The sequence below is a fragment of the Miniopterus schreibersii genome (genome assembly GCF_964146895.1).
Source record: "Miniopterus schreibersii genome assembly, chromosome: 6".
In the NCBI taxonomy this organism is placed as follows: domain Eukaryota; kingdom Metazoa; phylum Chordata; class Mammalia; order Chiroptera; family Miniopteridae; genus Miniopterus; species Miniopterus schreibersii.
Window position 1 is genome coordinate 7,316,617 of NC_138107.1, and position 17,658 is coordinate 7,334,274.

Here is a 17,658-nt window from a genome sequence, read left to right on the forward strand (position 1 = left end):
TAAAGTTAAAATTGCTAACCAGAGATGGAAGTGCCTGGAAATGTTTCAAGTCAATGTTTCTCTCCCTCTCCCTTCCTCTCTCTCTAAAATCAAAGGAAAACATGTCCTCGGGTGAGGAGTAACAAAAAACCGAAAAACAAATAAATGATGGGTTCGGTCCTGAAGTTCAACAGGACCCCTGACATCCATCCTGCGCCCTGTTTCCCAAAGCAGTGCCGGGAGGTGAGGGGCGGCAGCCGAGGACCCGCCCCTCCATCAAGCCCCGCCCCCGCCTCGATCTCGGATATGACCCCGCCCACAAAACGCCCGCGGGTTGTGGCCCCGCCCCGTCCAGGATTACGCGCCGGGCCTCACGCTCGCCTACTCCAATCCGCCGACTGCGGCTGGCCCCGCCCCTTCCGCCCCGCCCCGCCCCGCACCCACGCGCCGCGCGCGCCTTTCCCTTTGGGACCGCGGGCGTCTCTCCCGCCGCCGGGGCTCTGGGCGTGTTTTGAGCGCCGAGGCGGGAATGTGGCGGGCGCGGGGGGGTGCCCGCCGCGGCGACCGGGCGAGTACTGGAGTCCGCCTCCCTTTCTCCCGGCCTCGGAGCTGAGGCCCGAAACCCAGCGGGGGTGCGGTGGGGCGACGCGGGCCCGGGGCATGGCAGCCCGGGAGGCGGCGCCCGCTGCGGCGGAGAGCGCGGACCCCGCGCCCTGGGCCGGGCTGGAGGCCCCCGCGCGCCTCCTGCTGCAGGCGCTGCAGGCGGGGCCGGACGGGGCGCGGCGCGGCCTGGGGGTGCTGCGCGCGCTGGGCCGCCGCGCGGGGGAGCCTTTCCCCTGGGGCCGCGTCCTGGAGGCGCTGTGCCGCGAGGAGCCGGTCACCGAGGGCCCGCACTCTCGGCTGCAGCTGTAAGTAGCACCGGCGCCGCCTTGCTCGTCACCCTCGCTGCCCGCCTCACTGGGGGAGATGAAGGGCGTGCCCCGCGGCGGGGGGTCCCTGTCGCCCCCGCGTGGCACCTGCTGTGTGCCGGCCGGGCCGAGTCCCAGGGCGGGTGACGCGCCTTCGGCTGCGTGTAAATAAGTAATTGTAAGTCAGTGGACTCAATCGATTTTTTAAAAATCCTCACCCGAGGGTATGTTCATTGGTTTTAGAGAGAGGGAAGCATCAACCCATCGCCTCCCACACACGCCCCCGGATCGGGATCCGCCGGCAGCCTAGGCGTCTGCCCTGGTCAGGACTCGAACCCGCAACCTTCTCGGTGTGCGAGACGACGCTCCAGCCAACTGAGCCTCCCGGCCCGGGCGGCTCAAATAGATTTTTATTGCCTATTCTATATCCAAAAATATCGAACTGTGCCTTCAATATAGGCATACTTAGGTACAAAGTGTACCCATGTGTTAAAATATTTACATTATAAAGTACACAAAAATTAAAATTTAAGATGAGATAAATGCCAATAAACATCTGATTGTGGTGGCTTTATATTACCAAATTTTCAAAGCATAACACTTTTCTGGCGAGATCACTTTCCTTAAGGATGGTGTTCTTGATCATTTCTAGTTTTTTGGGTGAATTTGAACTTTTTTTTTTTTTTCCCCCCTCTTTCTGTGGCTGACAATTCCTACTAGGAGCAGAGATGTCAGCCCTGCCATTTTCTTGTTTCTTGGTTGTGCTTCTGGTAATGGTGTTCAGCTTCTTTTCAGGTGTCCTGTAAAGCCACGTGTCCGTTTTGTTAGGGTTCTGTTTTCTTAAAAAAATAATACCGCCCTGTCTGGTGTGGCTCAGTAGTTAAGCGTCGACGTATGGACTTGGAAGTCAGGGTTTAATTCCTGGTCAGGGCACATGCCGGGGTTTCAGGCTGGATCCCCAGTGCAGGGCATGCAGAAGGCAGCCAGTCGATTCTCTCTCATCATTGATGTTTCTGTCTCTCCCTCTCCCTTCCTCTCTCTGAAATCAATAAAAATATATTTTAAAAAAGAGATAATACTGTATTCATAAATGTACTTTACTATCATAATTAATTAAAATACACAGTAAAAAAAAGTGAGCGAGGTGCCATCTGCAGCCTAGAGGTCTGAAGAGCCTGCCTTCCACTCTCTTGGAAACCCCTAACTCAGAATTAGGCCAGAGACTGGAATATGGGGGGGCCAACCCATATATTAAAAAATTGTAATACTTAATATCTTGTGTTTTAGATAAGTAGAAACAGAAGTTGTTAACTTTTTTCCCCACACTCCACTTTGAACTTATTTCATGAGATGGGTCAGGAGAACTTTCAAAACTCCCAAATTGGAGGTTATAGAAATATTTTCCAGCTGCCTGGCTTTTTCTGGACAGAGTGTGTGTGGGGGGGGACTCAACCTAAGGTCTCTGAATAGAACTGGGCTTCAGAATCATTGGTTTCTTTTGTAATCCTATGTATTTTATTTTTAATATATATTTGAAGGTTTTTTGTTTTTTTTAATATATCTTTATTGATTTCAGAGACAAAGGGAGAGGGAAAGAGAGAGAAACATCAATGATGAGAGAGAGTCATCGATCGACTGCCTCCTGCACTCCCCCGATTGGGGATCCAGCCCGCAACCCAGGCATGTGCCCTGACCAGGAATCGAACCATGATCTTCTGGATCATAGGTTGATGCTCAGCCACGGAGCCATGCCCGGCTGCGCTAATCCTATGTATTTTATACATTTAACACATTCTGATAAGGGGGGGTTCTTGCACCAAAAAGAAAGCTAAAAGCCTTTAAATAGAGTCTTCCCCATCTCTTAGTGTTTGTTTTCCACAAAGAAAAGTTGCTTTCTTTTTTTCTCTCACACACATCCCAAGTCCCTCTGTGTGATGTTGAACAGCTCTGCAAAGTTGTATATAGAGAAGAGCAGAGGCGTGATGGGTGGTGGGCTAGATGTACCCAGGACTTGCTTGCCACCTGGACAAGCCTGAGGTCACACAGCATCTGTATTTGTGCCCTCACAACATTACACACAGCTACATTGCTCTCTCCACAGCAGCCCTTGCAGATATCTGGACACTTATTCTCAGAGTTAAGTCATTCAATAAATGTGCACCATGTGCCTGCTAGGGCTGGTGCTGTGCTGGGTACTGGGACACCAGGAGAAGACATACTGGCTTTGCCTCTCAGGAACTCATTTGGGTGACAGGAACATCTGAGCTGGACAGATGTCACCCTGTAACTTCCAGGGGAATGCCAAGTGGAGCACAGGGCCTCAGACAGCATTGCACAGCATCTTGGAGTATTTTTACGTAAAGTTTGGGAAAGAACTTTTTTCTTTTCTTTTTTTAACGTAAAACAAGGTTCCAGCATAAATTTTTGAGCCGAAGTAGGAAATGTCAAAGAGCAGGGCCCAGCTGGAATAGATGCTCAGTGAACACTTGTTGAATGACCCTCATGCTGTCTCCCTGTCCATCCACACTAACTCACAGGTGCTGCCTCCCAGCCCCCCATCTGTCCATTGCCATCTAGCCTCTAGCTCTCCTGGTCTGCCCGATGTTCCTCTCAATAGAACCCTTAACTGCTTGCCTCCCTCTGCTACCCAGGAAACCACTGCTGCTGCATTTGCCCCGGTTATGCCAGCGGAACCTGATGTCCCTGTTGATGGCTGTTAGGCCATCTCTGCCTGAAAACAGGCTGCTCCCTCTACTGCAGATCGCTCGGCAGGACCCAAGCCCTGACCCTGATGCCTGGCTCCAGGCCCTGGGGGAATTGCTGCGAAGGGATCTGGGTGTTGGGGTCTCCATTGAGGGAGCGTCCCCACTGTCTAAAAGGTGCCAGACACAGCTCCGAGACCTGTGTAGGCAGCTGGGCCCAGGAGGCAGGAAGCTGAAGTTGACCCTGTCTCCGGACCCTGAAAAGGAAAGAGAGGAGGAGGAGGACTCCCAGCAGCCTAGGAAACGTAGAAAGGAGCCGGAGGAAGAGCCTGCCAGTCCTGAGGGGGAGAGGGCCCCCAAAAGGTTCCGGTGTTCGTCAAGGGAAGAAGAGGAAAGTCATGAGGAAGAGAGAGCTGAACGTGAATGTCTGGAAACCCTGGCAGATGGAGGAGGCACATCACCCATTGAGAACCAGCCTGTGGTGGGGGTTGAGCCCATTGAGACTGGTCAGAGTCTGGAGGATGCTAAGGGATCGGCTGAGAGTTTGGAGTTGCCCAAAGCTGTCCAGGTACTAGGGTGAGGGCTGGGTTTAGAGTGATCCTTCAGGAGTGGGTGGTTTATTGGACAAAAGCCTGTTGGGACACTCTTTCCCAGTTGGGATGACTGTAGCCAGTGGAGCAAGGGGCAGAAGGGTGGGGTTAAGGGAATATAGTCTCTGCTCTACAGACTCTGGGGAAGGGAGTTATGGGAGGTGGGAAACCCTTGACCTAATGATCTATAGCATGAGGTTCAAGGGTACCAGTCAAGAGGAGAGGCTCCAGAGCCACCCCACCCCACCCCACCATCATATGGGAGGGTGGGGAGTGATGCCAGTATCCAGTCTGCCCTCCTAGCCCAAGGCTGGGTCTTCCCCCATCAGGGTAGATGCAGAGAAGACAAGTCAAGACAGCTGGATTTGCATGGCCCTTGCCTAGTTTGAGTTCTTAAGCTCTTCAAGGTTTAGGCTTTGTGTTCTTGGCACTTTTGAATCATCTTTGCCCAGCTCCCTCTGACTTGGGGCCTTCTCAGGAGAGGGAGCGGGGACTGGGCTTGGGGCCACGCTGTGGGGTAGGGACTTGGCAGTGATGGAGCTCTCCTCTGCAGGACCAGGTTCCCAGACTGCAGCAGCTGCTCAAGACCTTCGGGGAGGTGATTGCCCTGCCCTGCTCACCATAGCCCTTCTTCCACCTTCCTGGACCTCAGCTGTGCTCAGGGGCGCCCCGTGCAGTGAGGCACAAGCTGTTTGGGTGACGGGGGGGTTGCAATGAAGACCTGAAAAGTCACTACAGGGTATCTCTGGGCCCAAGTACAGATATGTCATCTAACCTAGACGAGTTCCTCTTCTGAAAGCACTTTCCAGTGTCCTCAGCCACCCACTCCAGTTGAAGGGATGGCCTCAGTGACTTGTCACCAAGCACTGTGCCAGCCCTGACATGGGATTTGCCTTCCCAGGGGTTGGAGGGGTTGGAGGATGCCCCCCCAGTTGAGCTGCAGCTTCTCCATGAGTGCAGCCCCAGCCAGGTGAGTCCAGAAAGAGTGGTTGGCCCCGAGCTTACATCCCTCTCCCCAGCCGTTTTCCATTTAACTGTGTTTCCCTGCTTCATGTGGCATTTTGGGAGCGGGTTTTGTTTTTGTCTCTTGGGCAAGGGTCACCCTGGATTTTTTTTCAGCCCTTGACTCTACCCCATAGGGCAGCTCTCCCAGCCTCACCTTCCCCTGGCGTGTCCTTGCCCTACCCCTCTGCTTGAGACAGCCTAGCAGAGACAAACCGAGTGTCCCTCTGTCTTCCCTCCTACTCGGTAGATGGACCTGCTCTGTGCCCAGCTGCAGCTCCCCCAGCTCTCAGACACAGGTCTCCTGCAGCTCTGTACCTGGCTGCTGTCCCTTTCGCCAGATCTTAGCCTCAGCAATGCTACTGTGCTGGCCAGGAGCCTCTTTCTTGGACGGGTAGGTGCATTGGGATAGGTGGACTCAGACTGCCAGGCACAATGGGGGAGCGTCTGAGCCCTCACAAGGGTGGTTGTTGGGAGGGGGTGTTCCCAGCCTCGCAGGCATCTGGCTTTCAGGCAGCCTGGGGCAAGGACCCCCAGGCCATCCACCCACTTGGCATCTAATTCCTCCTTCAACCTCAGGCCATTCCAGAAGGATCTGGGAGCTGGGGAAGGGAGCTGTGTCTTTTCCAGTGGCTGGGTCCATATGAGTGATGGAGAAAAGAACTTTTGTTCCCTTTATAACATATATCACTATCTGAAATATGTGTCTGATAAACATTTTTTGAAGGGAAGAAATTAATTAAATAGCATTTTCCTCCCCATCGGCTGTAGATTCTCTCCCTGACTTCCTCAGCCTCCCGCCTGCTCACAGCTTCCCTGACTTCCTTCTGTGCCAAGTATACCTACCCCGTCTGCAGAGCCCTCCTTGGCCCCGTGCTCCGGGCCCCAGAAACAGGTAATTCTGGAGCCAGCCTTCACCCCCGGGTGGCCCCGGCAGGAGTTGGGTATTCAGTGAGTAAAACCTGTTACTTCCCTGATGATGCCCCTGTAATGAACTGAGCATTCTGTTCCCTGCAGTCCTGTCCTCTCCTCCCGTTATCCCCAGACTTGTCCCCTCCATTGTCCCCTACCCAGGTCCAGCTCAAACAGAATTACTGTGTTGCCTTATGAAGGACGAGGCCCTGGAGCCAGATGCACAGGTTCTGATGCTGGGGTGAGTATACAGGCCTCCGTGCCCCCACTCCCACCTCCCCCCGGCCCAGTCTGTTCCTGGCATTCTGGAGTTGGAGCCAACTGGGCACCAGGCCCTGTGCCCAAAAGACAGGAGGTGCCCCCTCTCACTGTTTGAACCTGACTTGTGCCTTCCCACCTGGGCCCGTGCAAGTTGCCGTCCTGTGCCCCTTCCCAAGCCCGGGGTTTCTGTCTTCTGTGCCAGGTGCCTTGAGGAATGCAGAGAAGGGGCTGGTGGTCCTGGTCCGCTGAGTAGTTCACAGCATAGTTGGAGATTGGCACTGCGGCTGATAGCATTGGCTGTAGTCAGACAGACATAGTTTCAAATCTCAACCTTGCTTTTTGAAAATGTGTAATTCAAACAGGTTGTTCCCTATGTCTGCGCCCCTCAGAGCTTCTTCATATGAAAAATGGGGATAATATTCACTCTGTAGGATTTTTCTGGATATTAAATGTCCTCAGTGCAGTATTTGGCACTTAGTAAATGCTCAGAAATTATTATGAAATTGGTATTAAAATTGGGGAGTTGAGACAGACATGTAGAAATAATGAGCAGGAAAGACCCCATTGGACACCAACATGAAATATGAAATGCTGAGTGTAATACGAGAAGGGGACAGCCTCAAAAATAATATCAGCCGTCACATTTCGGGCACTGTCTCTGCCTTAGACTCATTATCTCAGTCCTCACACAATCTGGTGAGGTAGGTGCTGCCGCCTTAAAGATGAAGAAACTGAAGCTCAGAGAAGTAAGGCATGTGGCAAAAGGTCACAGAGCAAGCAAGTAATAAAGCCTGGGATCCAAACCCAACTCTGTGCACCCCAGAAGCCACACTGTCCCATGACAGGAGGCACAGCTGGAGCAGACCTCACTGTGGGTTGTCATCCATCATCATGCTCCCTGGGTCGCCCTCACCTTTTGTACTCAGGATATATTCTTGATTCCTGGTTATTTTTAGGGGACCTTTGTACATCCCACTGCCAAATCCTTCATTGTCAGCTCCCCTTGGGTGGCGGCCTTCCCAGCACTGAGTATGGGCTCTGCAGCAATGGCTACTGGGCAGCCGGCAGCATCGGGGGGCTCTGACCCCTTCCTCTAGTGGCTGGAGATCTTGGCTGTCCCCAGGCCTTGCCCTGCCTTGGGGTAGAAGCAGTAGATACCCAGGCTTGGGTGGGAGGCCAGGCCTTACCCACCGGGCCATGTGCTTTGCAGACAGATCTTGGAGTTGCCCTGGAAGGAGCAGACTTTCCTGGTGTTGCAGTCACTCCTGGAGCGGCAGGTGAGAAGGCTGCCCTGGGGAAGAGTGGACAGAGAAGTGCTGCAGGGCTGTGGGCAGGCACGGGGCTCCCTTTCTGATCCCTTTGGTGACGGAGGGGCAAGCAGGACAGTTGCCCTACAGCAGGCTGCTCCGTGACAGTGGGAGACTACTGGGGCTTCAAGGGCTGGAGCAGAGAGCTGACTGCATGGTAAATCCCATCTCTGCCCTTACTGGCTCGGTGGCCTTGGGGGGATGGGGGGCGCTTTCTGATGTGCTTGTATAAATTTAGTTTTATTTTTGAGTAGGTAATAAATTTATTTATATGTTCACCATTTTGGAAGCTCAACAAGGAAATAGTGAAAAATAATCCCCCAGCCATCCAATTGCCTCTCCCTGGGTGAATCAGTATTAGTTTCAGGGGACCCTCCCAGAGAGATATTTGTATCTAAAAGGACACGTACTTCTACAAGGAAATATACTTTTCCTTTGCTTTTTACACAGATGGTAACACCAAGCTCAGGACTCTGTATTTTGTTTCATTCACTTAATAGTATATTTTGGCAATTTTTCCATATCAGTACCTAAAAGTCTGCCTCATCTGTTTGTAACGTAGGTGTTGTCCTAACCTCTGTATGTCTCAGTTTTCTCATCTGCTAAAGGGGAGTGATGACAGCACCTACCACATAAGACTGGGGTGAGGTTTAAATGGGATAACTGGTGTAAAGTGCTCAGAATGGTACCTGGTACATAATAGTGTTTATTAGATAATTATTATGAAGAGCTCTTGTTATGCAGGCAGTACCACTGCTGAATATCTTCAACCACGAAGCCAGGCTGGGGATCCTTGGCCGCCCTCGGTCCTTCCCTGAGCCTTTGCAATGGTAGCCACCGTTTCCTGAGACCTACGTGCCCGGCTTTATGGGCGTTATCTCATTTTATCCTTTCACAGGCTTCAGAGTTCAGTGTTACGAGCCCCATTTTACAGATATGGAAACTGAGGCTTAGTTTGGTTAAGTGATGTGCATAGGGTCACCTAGTTAAGTGGTGGAGTTGGGGATTGAATACAAGGCTTTTTCTTGTGTTACTGTCCTATTTCCCAATGTGTGCAGGTGGAGATGACCCCCGAGAAGTTCAATGTGTTGATGGAGAGGCTCTGTAAAGAGGGGCTGGCAGCCACTGCGTCCATGGCCTATGCCAAGCTCATGCTGACTGTGATGACCAAGTATCAGGCCAATGTGAGTGTTTATAGGGCCACGAGGGCTGGTCCTGCTGCTCGGAACCTGCTGTGAGGGTGTACATCTGTTGCCAAGGAGAAAACCCTGACTGTTAGCCAGGGAAGCCACAAGTTCAAGCCCAGGACTAGTTATGGGACTAGTTAGGGAATGAGACTACTTAGTTCACTCATCCAGCCAACACCGCTGTGGGCCAGGTGCCCTGTGGGGAAGCAGCAGTGAATACATCACAGTCCCTGTCCTTGACTTGACCCTCTCCCCTAACACTGGGCTATCGAGAGGAAGAGAGATGACAACCAGGTCATTGTAATATCTGGTAGGAGCCAGGTGAGAGGTGTGCATAGGGCTTTTGATGATGGGAAGAGGTGGCAACTAAACCTTGTTTGTGGTTTTTGAATTGGGACAGGCTTCCTGATAAAAGCTGAAGGGTTGTCAAGGGCTGAGGTGGAGGAAAGGGCATTCCAGGCAAAGGAAACTGTGTAAGCAGTGAATGTGCGAGGGGTCTCTGGGTAGTTCATTGTAGCTGGGGCCTAAAAACATGGGAGTTGATGGTGGTAGGGGATGAGCTGAGCTAAAATGCCAAGAGCTGATACTTGCATAGCCCCTGCTACATCTCAGGCACTGTTCTAAGCCCTTTACAAATGTTAATTCGCTAGTTGATTCCATGCATTAGCACTATGAGAAGATACGTTATTATCTCCATTTTACAGATAAGGAAATTGCAACTCAGAGAGGTTAAAGTAACTTGCCCAAGGTCACATTGCCAGGCCATGGCAGCATCTTATGAAGGGCCATGCAAGTTATGGTGAGGAGCTTGGACTTTATCTTGAAGGCCAGGTATTCTTGGCTGTTGGCTCTTTACCCCTTTTTTGGGAGTCACAGGCCCATTTGATGACTTGATGAAAGCTATAGCTCCTTCCAGAAAAATGAATATATGAACACATCAGGAGGCCTCTGGATTCTGGAAGAAGGACCTCCAATCTGAGGCCTCAGGAGTTATCCCAGGACCTTCATCTGGAGTGACTTGGTCAGATTTGCATTTTATAAACCTCTGGCCTCTTTAAGGAGTGGGGATTAGAGAGTAAAGGTACAGGGTGGAGACCTATCAGGAGGTTGTAATAAAAGGTCAGGAAAGAAAAAGTGTGGCTCAGAAGAAAGGTGGCAGTGGAGTGTCTGAACTAGTTTCCTCCTCTGTAACCGGGAGGGTTGTGAGAATTATATGAACTGATTCGTACAGTGTGCTGCCTCATAGGAAGCACTTAGTTGTCAGCTGTTACTGATGTGGCTGACTTAGTGAGTTGTGCAGTTAGTATTTGGCCCAGGTCCTCCTGAATCCAAAGACTTTGCTTCACCGCAGTGAAATAATGAGGTTCGATTGCTCAAGGGGTAATTGCCTCCTTCCATTTCCTTATGTCATGGATTCCTCTCCTTTCTGAACAGAGCCCAGGGTCAGGTGGGAAGGGAGGGGTCAGCTGCTAGAGTCCTGACATGATTCTCTTTCTCCCTAGATCACTGAGACCCAGAGACTAGGCCTGGCCACACCCCTGTCACTCAACACCACTTTCCTGAGGAAGTCCCTGCAGGCTGCCCTGAGACATCTGGCCCCCTGACCTTCCACCAAGGGACCACTCTCTTAGAGCTCCCTCACTAGCTTCCTGAAGATGCTTCTGCCCTCACCCTGACCCCTTGCTTGGGGGTAAAGGCCAAGCCTAGCCATCCCAGGCATCAACTGCCTCCCTGTTCCAGGCTGTGGAGAGGCCACCTTGACCTCCCAGCCAGCAGGGAGAGTACCAGGCTAACTGGGCTGCATGAGCTGGATTTCCAAGGGCTGCTGACCTGCCTCCCTCCTTGTCACTTCTACCTCAGCCTGTGGCAGCAAACGTCCCATAAGCCCCAGTAGGGTCAGAGTAGACCCAGAAGAGATGAATGATGCTCTGGAGGACCTGTGTGCTCAGCACAAATCTCTTGTGCTCCAGTTTTTGTTATGATCCTCTGTATTGTTCTGACTTGAATAATAATTTATCAATGGTATTTAATAAAAAGTGGAAAGTTCAATCATGTGTTATTAGAAGCAGTGCCTGCCTTCTTATTAGTTTTGGATATTTGTTGAAAATTAACTCACCACCACACACTGCCACCACTCCACCCTGCTCAGTGACAAGGGGCATCTTTTTCCCAGTGAAGGGTTCTGTGAGAGGAAGGTGGCAGGTTCTGAAGTTCGTTCATTCATGTTCTGGGCCAGATCCTGTGCGATACCCCCCACCCTAACCCTATTAGCTGTAGGTTGAGTAGGTGAGGCGGCCGCGGCCACTGGTGGAGGGGGGCTTGAAGGTGGGAGTGACAGTCCGGATTGGGGAAGGCCTTGGGGCAGAAGACATTTGAGTAGGGATAGAGGGTTCCTGGGGTTCCTGTGGGCCTGTTGAAAAGGAAAGGGCAGAAAGGGTGTGCAGTATTGTGCGCACGTCTGCTTTACATCTTCATATTCCCATAGCACCTAGCTGGGCGCCTCCTTCCTGGTAATCACTGCACAGGCAGGTGCTATTGGGAGGCGGCTGTCGGGTGCAAGCTCATTAGGGCGCCTTTCCAGCTCTTCCCGGCTGCAGGCTTTGAGGGGCCAGTACGCAACTTTCCTGACATGTCCCTTCTCACAGCCCCCTCGGAAGCCGCGAGCCCCCGTAAGAGCACGAGGAGGACCGGGAGAGATCAGGACGGAAGCCTGCTTCTGAGGCGGGTGCGGGAGGGCAGGAGGGAGTGGGCAGGGCGAGTCTGGAGCCAGGCAGGAGCTGCACTCTCAGCGGCCACGGCAATGCTTTGCCCAGTGCGTGTGATTTCTGAAGCTCAAGCCCTGGACCTGGCCCCGTCCTTACCGGCCTGGCAGCTCCTGGCGCAAAAGGGATTGCCTTGGGGTGCCGGGGGGCGTCCGGGACTGCAGCCTCCCGGGGCGTCCCGGCGTTGAGACAGCGGCTCCACACGCGGCAGCGCCCTCCAGCGGCCGCAGACGGAGGCGCTCCCGGGGATCGCGGGACAGACCGCGCTCTGGAGGAAAGCCACAAGGCTTCTCTCGCGAGAACAAGCTCCCTATTTGTGCGCGTGCGCGAATTGAGTGAGTCTTTTTCCCGGTTTTTGCGGCGCCAGGAACTATGAGGTGAGTGACATTTGGGGTGCTATCCGTACTCATCCGCACCTCTGGACGCCCCCGAGGGGAAGAAGACCCTACGGACGGAATCGGGGGTCCTTGCCTTTGCTTCACTGCGGGGCATTTCTTGCCGGTCGTCCGCCTGCGGGCCCCGCGTTCATGCGCCAAGGTGGCCGCCAGTAGCCCTCTCTCCCGGGGCCTGCATCTGGTTCTTGGACTCAAATCTTCCGACCCGGTGTCCAGACGCCCCCAGTCGCTAAGCCTGAGGCTTCGAACGACGCCGAGGGTCCTGAGCGCTGGTCTTGCTTCTCTCTCGCAGCAGCAAAGTCTCCCGCGACACCCTGTACGAGGCGGTGCGGGAGGTCCTGCACGGGAACCAGCGCAAGCGCCGCAAGTAAGCGCGGCCCCGCGGGGCGCGGGCGGGAGGCGGGCGGGAGGCGGGCGGGCGCGCGCCGGGGCCGCGGGCGGCGGCTGACTTGTTACTTTCTCAGGTTTTTGGAGACGGTGGAGTTGCAGATCAGCCTGAAGAACTATGACCCTCAGAAGGACAAACGCTTCTCGGGCACCGTCAGGTTGGCACCGCTCTGACCCCACCCAGCCCTCAGTGCCCCGGGGCCCAGCCCTCGAGCTCCCGTGGAGCCCGCGGTGGGCAGGCTCGCGCGGTCCTGAGGCGTCCGGGGAGTTCAGACGCCCTGCTCTGGGCAGGCGCGGCTGGACGGACCCCCACCCTGGGTCTTAAAACAAGAGGGGAGGCGTGGGGAGGCCTTGGCCGAGCCCGCCGGCTAGTTTGAGAAGCCAGACTAGCTGTTGGTGAACGCGGACGCTCTGGGTAAGGCTCGGCCGCAGCGGTCCCAGGCCCGTTCACCTGCCTGAGACCCAGGGCTCCGCATGACCTGTCTGTCTCCAAAACGCAGGCTCAAGTCCACTCCCCGCCCCAAGTTCTCCGTATGTGTTCTGGGGGACCAGCAGCACTGCGATGAGGCCAAGGCCGTGGATATCCCCCACATGGACATCGAGGCGCTGAAGAAACTCAACAAGAATAAGAAACTAGTCAAGAAGCTGGGTGAGTGGGGTGGGGGTGGGGCGGGCAGGCAGTGCTCGTGGCAGCGGTAGAAAAGCGGTACTTAAGCCATTTGAATTTTTAAATGATAAAGGAGGGTAGAATTGTGCAGTGGTGGGTTAACGTGAGTTAGAGTTATTTTTATATTGGCTTTGAGGATTGAATTTTAGAAGGAAAAGAGGCTAAGCGTGGTTCTCAGCAGGTGAGGTCAGTTGACTAGTCGGGTGCTGGTGTTCTGAATTGGAATTCCTACTTCAAACTCTTTTTAATCTCTGTGGTCTGAGCATTGTACAGGTAGGAAGCGGATTCCACAGTTGTCATGTAGAGAGAAAGTAGGAAGGCGGGATTAGGCAGAGTGTTTTCCATTGCAACGTGGGTTGTGGGTCACCCTGGCTTCCGATACCAGGTTTTCTGTGAATGTTGGACCAGTAGAAGTCCAAAGGGTGGAGACCACCAAACTGGAGTGAGGAAAGGAGTAAAAAGGCTTGGTACCTGGAGAGCAGTAGAGTGTGCTGGTCAGGGACCACTTCTGTGGCTCCATCGTAGGGTCCTGTTTGGAGGTCGGGCTTCAGGGTCCTAAGCATCCAGTGGCTTTCTTTCTTTACCAGCCAAGAAGTATGATGCCTTTTTGGCTTCGGAGTCTCTGATCAAGCAGATTCCACGAATCCTGGGCCCAGGCCTGAATAAGGCTGGGAAGTTCCCTTCCTTGTTGACCCACAATGAGAACATGGTGGCCAAAGTCGATGAAGTGAAATCCACAATCAAGTTCCAGATGAAGAAGGTAAGGAAGTCTGGCTGGTGGTTAGGTTAAGCCGTGGTGGTGGTGGTGGTGGTGGTGGTGGCAGGGCCCTGGCACTGGCCCACGTTCTTAAAATGGTAGCCCTCGTTTGCATGTCTATGATGCTTTGGACATGCGATTGTCACAGAACATGGTTGGAGCTTTTCAGGGCCTGGGGCCAAAGCACTGCTCACTATGTCACTGGGAGGGATGAACGGGCCGTCTGCCTTGTAGGTGTTTCACTTTTCCCATGTTCTCTTCCATCTGGCCACCATGATTTGACCTTCCTCTTCCCCACAGGTGCTGTGTCTGGCAGTGGCTGTTGGCCACGTGAAGATGACAGACGATGAGCTTGTGTACAACATCCACTTAGCTGTCAATTTCCTGGTGTCATTGCTCAAAAAGAATTGGCAGAACGTCCGGGCTTTGTACATCAAGAGCACCATGGGCAAGCCCCAGCGCCTGTACTAAGGCACAAATAAACCATACTGCTGCAGTTACCTCTGTCTCTCTCTGACTGGGGGAGGCGGGTGCCTTGTAAGTTGGCACTGCATGCCACAGCACAGTGATGGGTAGTCACTTTACCCATACTATAAACCAGGAAGGGTTCTTACTGCCCTCAAAACCATGCAGTTTTATTCCAATCTCTTGGATGTTTATAACTCGTCAAAGTGCAACAGCTAACCAGGACTGAAGCTTTTCTAATAACCCTGAGAGAGGGCAGGTCAGGACCAGGACTCCAGCCTGTGTGCTCCTGTTGCTTGCGAGTGGAGAAGCTTCACATGGGGACACTGACTCGGCACCTTGCTTAATGGAGGCCTGGGGTTGCTTCCCTTTATATCAGGTTCATAGTGTGAGCTTTTTGTTTCGGTTTTTTTAGTCCTTTAAATCATGCATCTGAGGTCTTGGTCTATAGGATCACCAGGTTGTGACAAATGAAGATTGGGTTCCTAGGTGCTGATGGGAGTAGCCCACAAACCCTGAGGGATTGGTCTAATGTTTGCTTGTCTGACCTCAAATTGAAAAACCTATGTAGGAAAATACAAGTAGAAGATCTGTGCAATATTGTAATTTGTGGGCCTTGCTGGTCTTTTGAGGGGGAGCAAATGGGTAGAATTTGGGCTGTTAAACTTGCAAGCTCTGCCCCCTTCCTTGACCTGAGGGGACTTCCCTTTTGCAGTTCTTCCAGTGCTGGGCCCTGCAACAGTGGCTGGGTATACTGGGAAACACCTGTGATTTAACCTTTAACATGAATCTGCTTCATTTAACATTGGTAAGCGAGGGAACCAGCTCATCCCACCAGTTTCAACAGCTGAAAGGCTAATCCAAAGCATAAATAAAAATGCTGCACCTCAAAACAAACTTTATCTGACCTTGAATCAAGAAGTGTACAAGGTTCTCACCATAGAGCTTGACTGGTTTCTTTGCCATTTTAGTTTTAAGTTATATTTGAGTAAAGCCTGGCAGGTGTACTCAGTAGTTAAGCATTCACCTATGAACCAGAAGGTCAGGGTTCAATTCCTGGTCAGGGTATATGCCCGGGTTGCGGGATCAAACCCCAGTGGTGAGGTGTACAAGAGGCAGCTGATCTATGGTTCACATGATTGATGTTTTTATCTCCCTCTCAAATCAATTACAAAAAACTGGGTAAAATACCTACAATAATCAGATGAGCAATGACTTGGTTCTCAAGGTACATCTGGCTTGCTTTTTTCTCCAGTCTGTTCAGTATTAGTAATAAAATAGGCTTGTTGAACAATGTTCCCTTACCTACTGGCTGTAAAATTAGGACCCAGTTTTATTGAAGTGTTTATGCATAGTAAAAACGATTGCAAGCTTACATTAAATTTGACCATGTTTAACTCGAAGTTAAATGATTTTGGGGAATTTCTGAAGTCCTATAATCTGTAATCAAGAAAAAAAGGCAAAATAGGGCAAGAAAATGTAAGGTTTGGTGACTAGGAATGTAATAGGAAAGTAACAAGTGTGAATATATTTTATGCCTTGTCTCTGCCACAAAGCTGCTTACAGGGCACTGAGTACAGTTAAGAGAAAATAGAGCCATGAGTTAAAGGCATAAAACGAACAGGTGGGGCCCAGCTGCACCTGTGGCGGCCATTCCTGAGGGCCTTGAGGGGCACCCAGGTGCAATCCACCTCTGTGAGCCTAAGGCCAGAAAGCCATCTGCACCCACAGGGGTCCTGTCGTGAGCAATGTCGTAGAGCCAAGGGGTTTTGGAGGTTTCTCGTGACCTCAGACGCGCACTCCATTTGTTGGGTGCAAGAAGACCAGCCATGTGACTGCCTGTGGGCTGAAGGTCCCCCCACTGCCCGAGTGAATCCCCAAACTGTTCACGTCTCTAAAACTCTTGTTTTGTTTGGAAGTGCAGGCGATGATGGTACCTACCTGAAAGACAGTAGTGCCAACTTAAAAAGCATTACGTGCCAGGCACTTAGTGCTCAGTTAAACAGCAGTGAAAAAATGGTAAATTCTTAGAGCCACATACATAAAGTACTGGACCTGGTACACGGTGTCCGTCGGGTGTAGGACAGTTGAGTAGGGGCAATCCACAAGGTAAAGGGGTGTGTTTTGGAACTAGGGAGCTTGAATCTTCCTCCATTATTGATATGAACACGGGATTTAAATCAAACCTCCACTTTATAAATCTGAGCCTTATGCATTGGGCTGAGTCCTTAAAAACCAACTCTCCACTAAACAGACTCACCACTTTCGGCTGGACTCGGGAATCTGTTCAGACGCGGTGGCTGCCCTTGAGAGGACCCAGCACCACAGGCAAGAAAAGATGGGAAAGCAAACACGTGGGGGGACAGACTCTATTGTAAATGAGGGTTGAGCTGTTTTCATCAAATCCCAGCCTCCAGGATGATTAGTCCAAAGCTCAGTGTGCACCTGAGTTAGAATTCAGGGTTCAGATATCTGGGGACCCCCAGTTTTCCAGCAGTTGTGCTACAGAGAAATGAGGAGCCCTCATGAACCCCCAGGACAGTGCTCTGGCTTTGACTGTGGAATTGACAAAAAGATGGTAACCCTCCCCTTCCCCAGGAAACATCAGAACAGAGAAACAGAAAAGCAGGAGACAGAACTACAGGCCCCTTCTTTGGGCTCCAGCTTTGTTGGCCCTTCCGTACAGCTTCCCAAAGAACACGAGCAGGGGAGAGCCACTTCCAGGAGAGGTCTGGGCTCGCAAGGCTCACCATCTTCTTCTTCTCTTAAATATATTTAATTTTTATTTATTGATTTGAGAGAAAAAGTATTGATTTGTTTCGCTTACTTATGCATTCATTGGTTGCCTCTTGTATGTGCCCTGACCAGGGATCGAACCCACAACCTTGGCGTAGGGGGTGACGCTCTAACCAACTGAGCTACCCGGCCAGGGTAAGCTACCTTCTTATCCTGGCTCCTTCCCTACTCCGCAACCTTAGATTTTCTGCATGAGAGAACCACATGATTCTTAAAGAAGTTACCTGAAGGCTAATCAGGAGTAGCGAAGGCAACAACCCACGTATGTGATGACGCTTGAAGCACCCAATAGATGTCATCGCTTATTAGTGCAGACATTAGGTTTTGCACCCAGCCCCAGGCCTGGCACACGGTGTGTCCTTCATAAATCAATTTCTGCCTCCAGAGCCCCTTCCCACCTGGCTGGAGCTCCAGTTACCCTCCCCATCCTACCAGTGACAGTCTGGAGTCCCTCCAATGCAGCGGTCCAAGAAAAGGCCACCTGATTATTGAAGTAGTACAGCAGGTGTATGGACTTGGAGTCAGGCAGAGCAGGTTCAAACCTGGTGTTGCCACCGACTGGCTGAGTGGGAGTAACCTCA

The 17,658-nt window shown here is 52.1% G+C and overlaps 2 protein-coding genes across 6 annotated transcripts; both read left to right on the forward strand.

Moving 5' to 3' along the window:
• The first annotated feature begins 405 nt into the window (after positions 1-405).
• FANCE (FA complementation group E) lies at positions 406-10,897 on the forward strand. Of its 5 annotated transcripts, none has more exons than XM_081140353.1 (10): positions 406-887; positions 3,539-4,157; positions 4,733-4,777; positions 5,081-5,149; positions 5,432-5,575; positions 5,953-6,076; positions 6,256-6,334; positions 7,565-7,631; positions 8,720-8,845; positions 10,351-10,897. In XM_081140353.1, the coding sequence occupies exons 1-10, from the start codon at positions 640-642 to the stop codon at positions 10,450-10,452; spliced, it is 1,623 nt and encodes a 540-aa protein (XP_080996479.1). In that variant the 5' UTR covers positions 406-639; the 3' UTR covers positions 10,453-10,897. The 5 variants fall into 5 exon arrangements, 4 of the variants coding, with proteins under 4 accessions (XP_080996479.1, XP_080996480.1, XP_080996482.1 ...); XM_081140354.1 differs by having other exon boundaries at positions 5,090-5,149; XR_013999026.1 differs by lacking the exon at positions 7,565-7,631.
• A 707-nt stretch (positions 10,898-11,604) lies between these two features.
• On the forward strand, positions 11,605-14,316 carry RPL10A (ribosomal protein L10a). Its single transcript, XM_081141617.1, has 6 exons — positions 11,605-11,987; positions 12,298-12,372; positions 12,470-12,550; positions 12,893-13,041; positions 13,647-13,819; positions 14,117-14,316. Exons 1-6 carry the CDS (start codon positions 11,983-11,985, stop codon positions 14,285-14,287), a joined length of 654 nt encoding a protein of 217 aa, XP_080997743.1. The 5' UTR covers positions 11,605-11,982; the 3' UTR covers positions 14,288-14,316.
• The last annotated feature ends 3,342 nt before the right edge of the window (positions 14,317-17,658 follow it).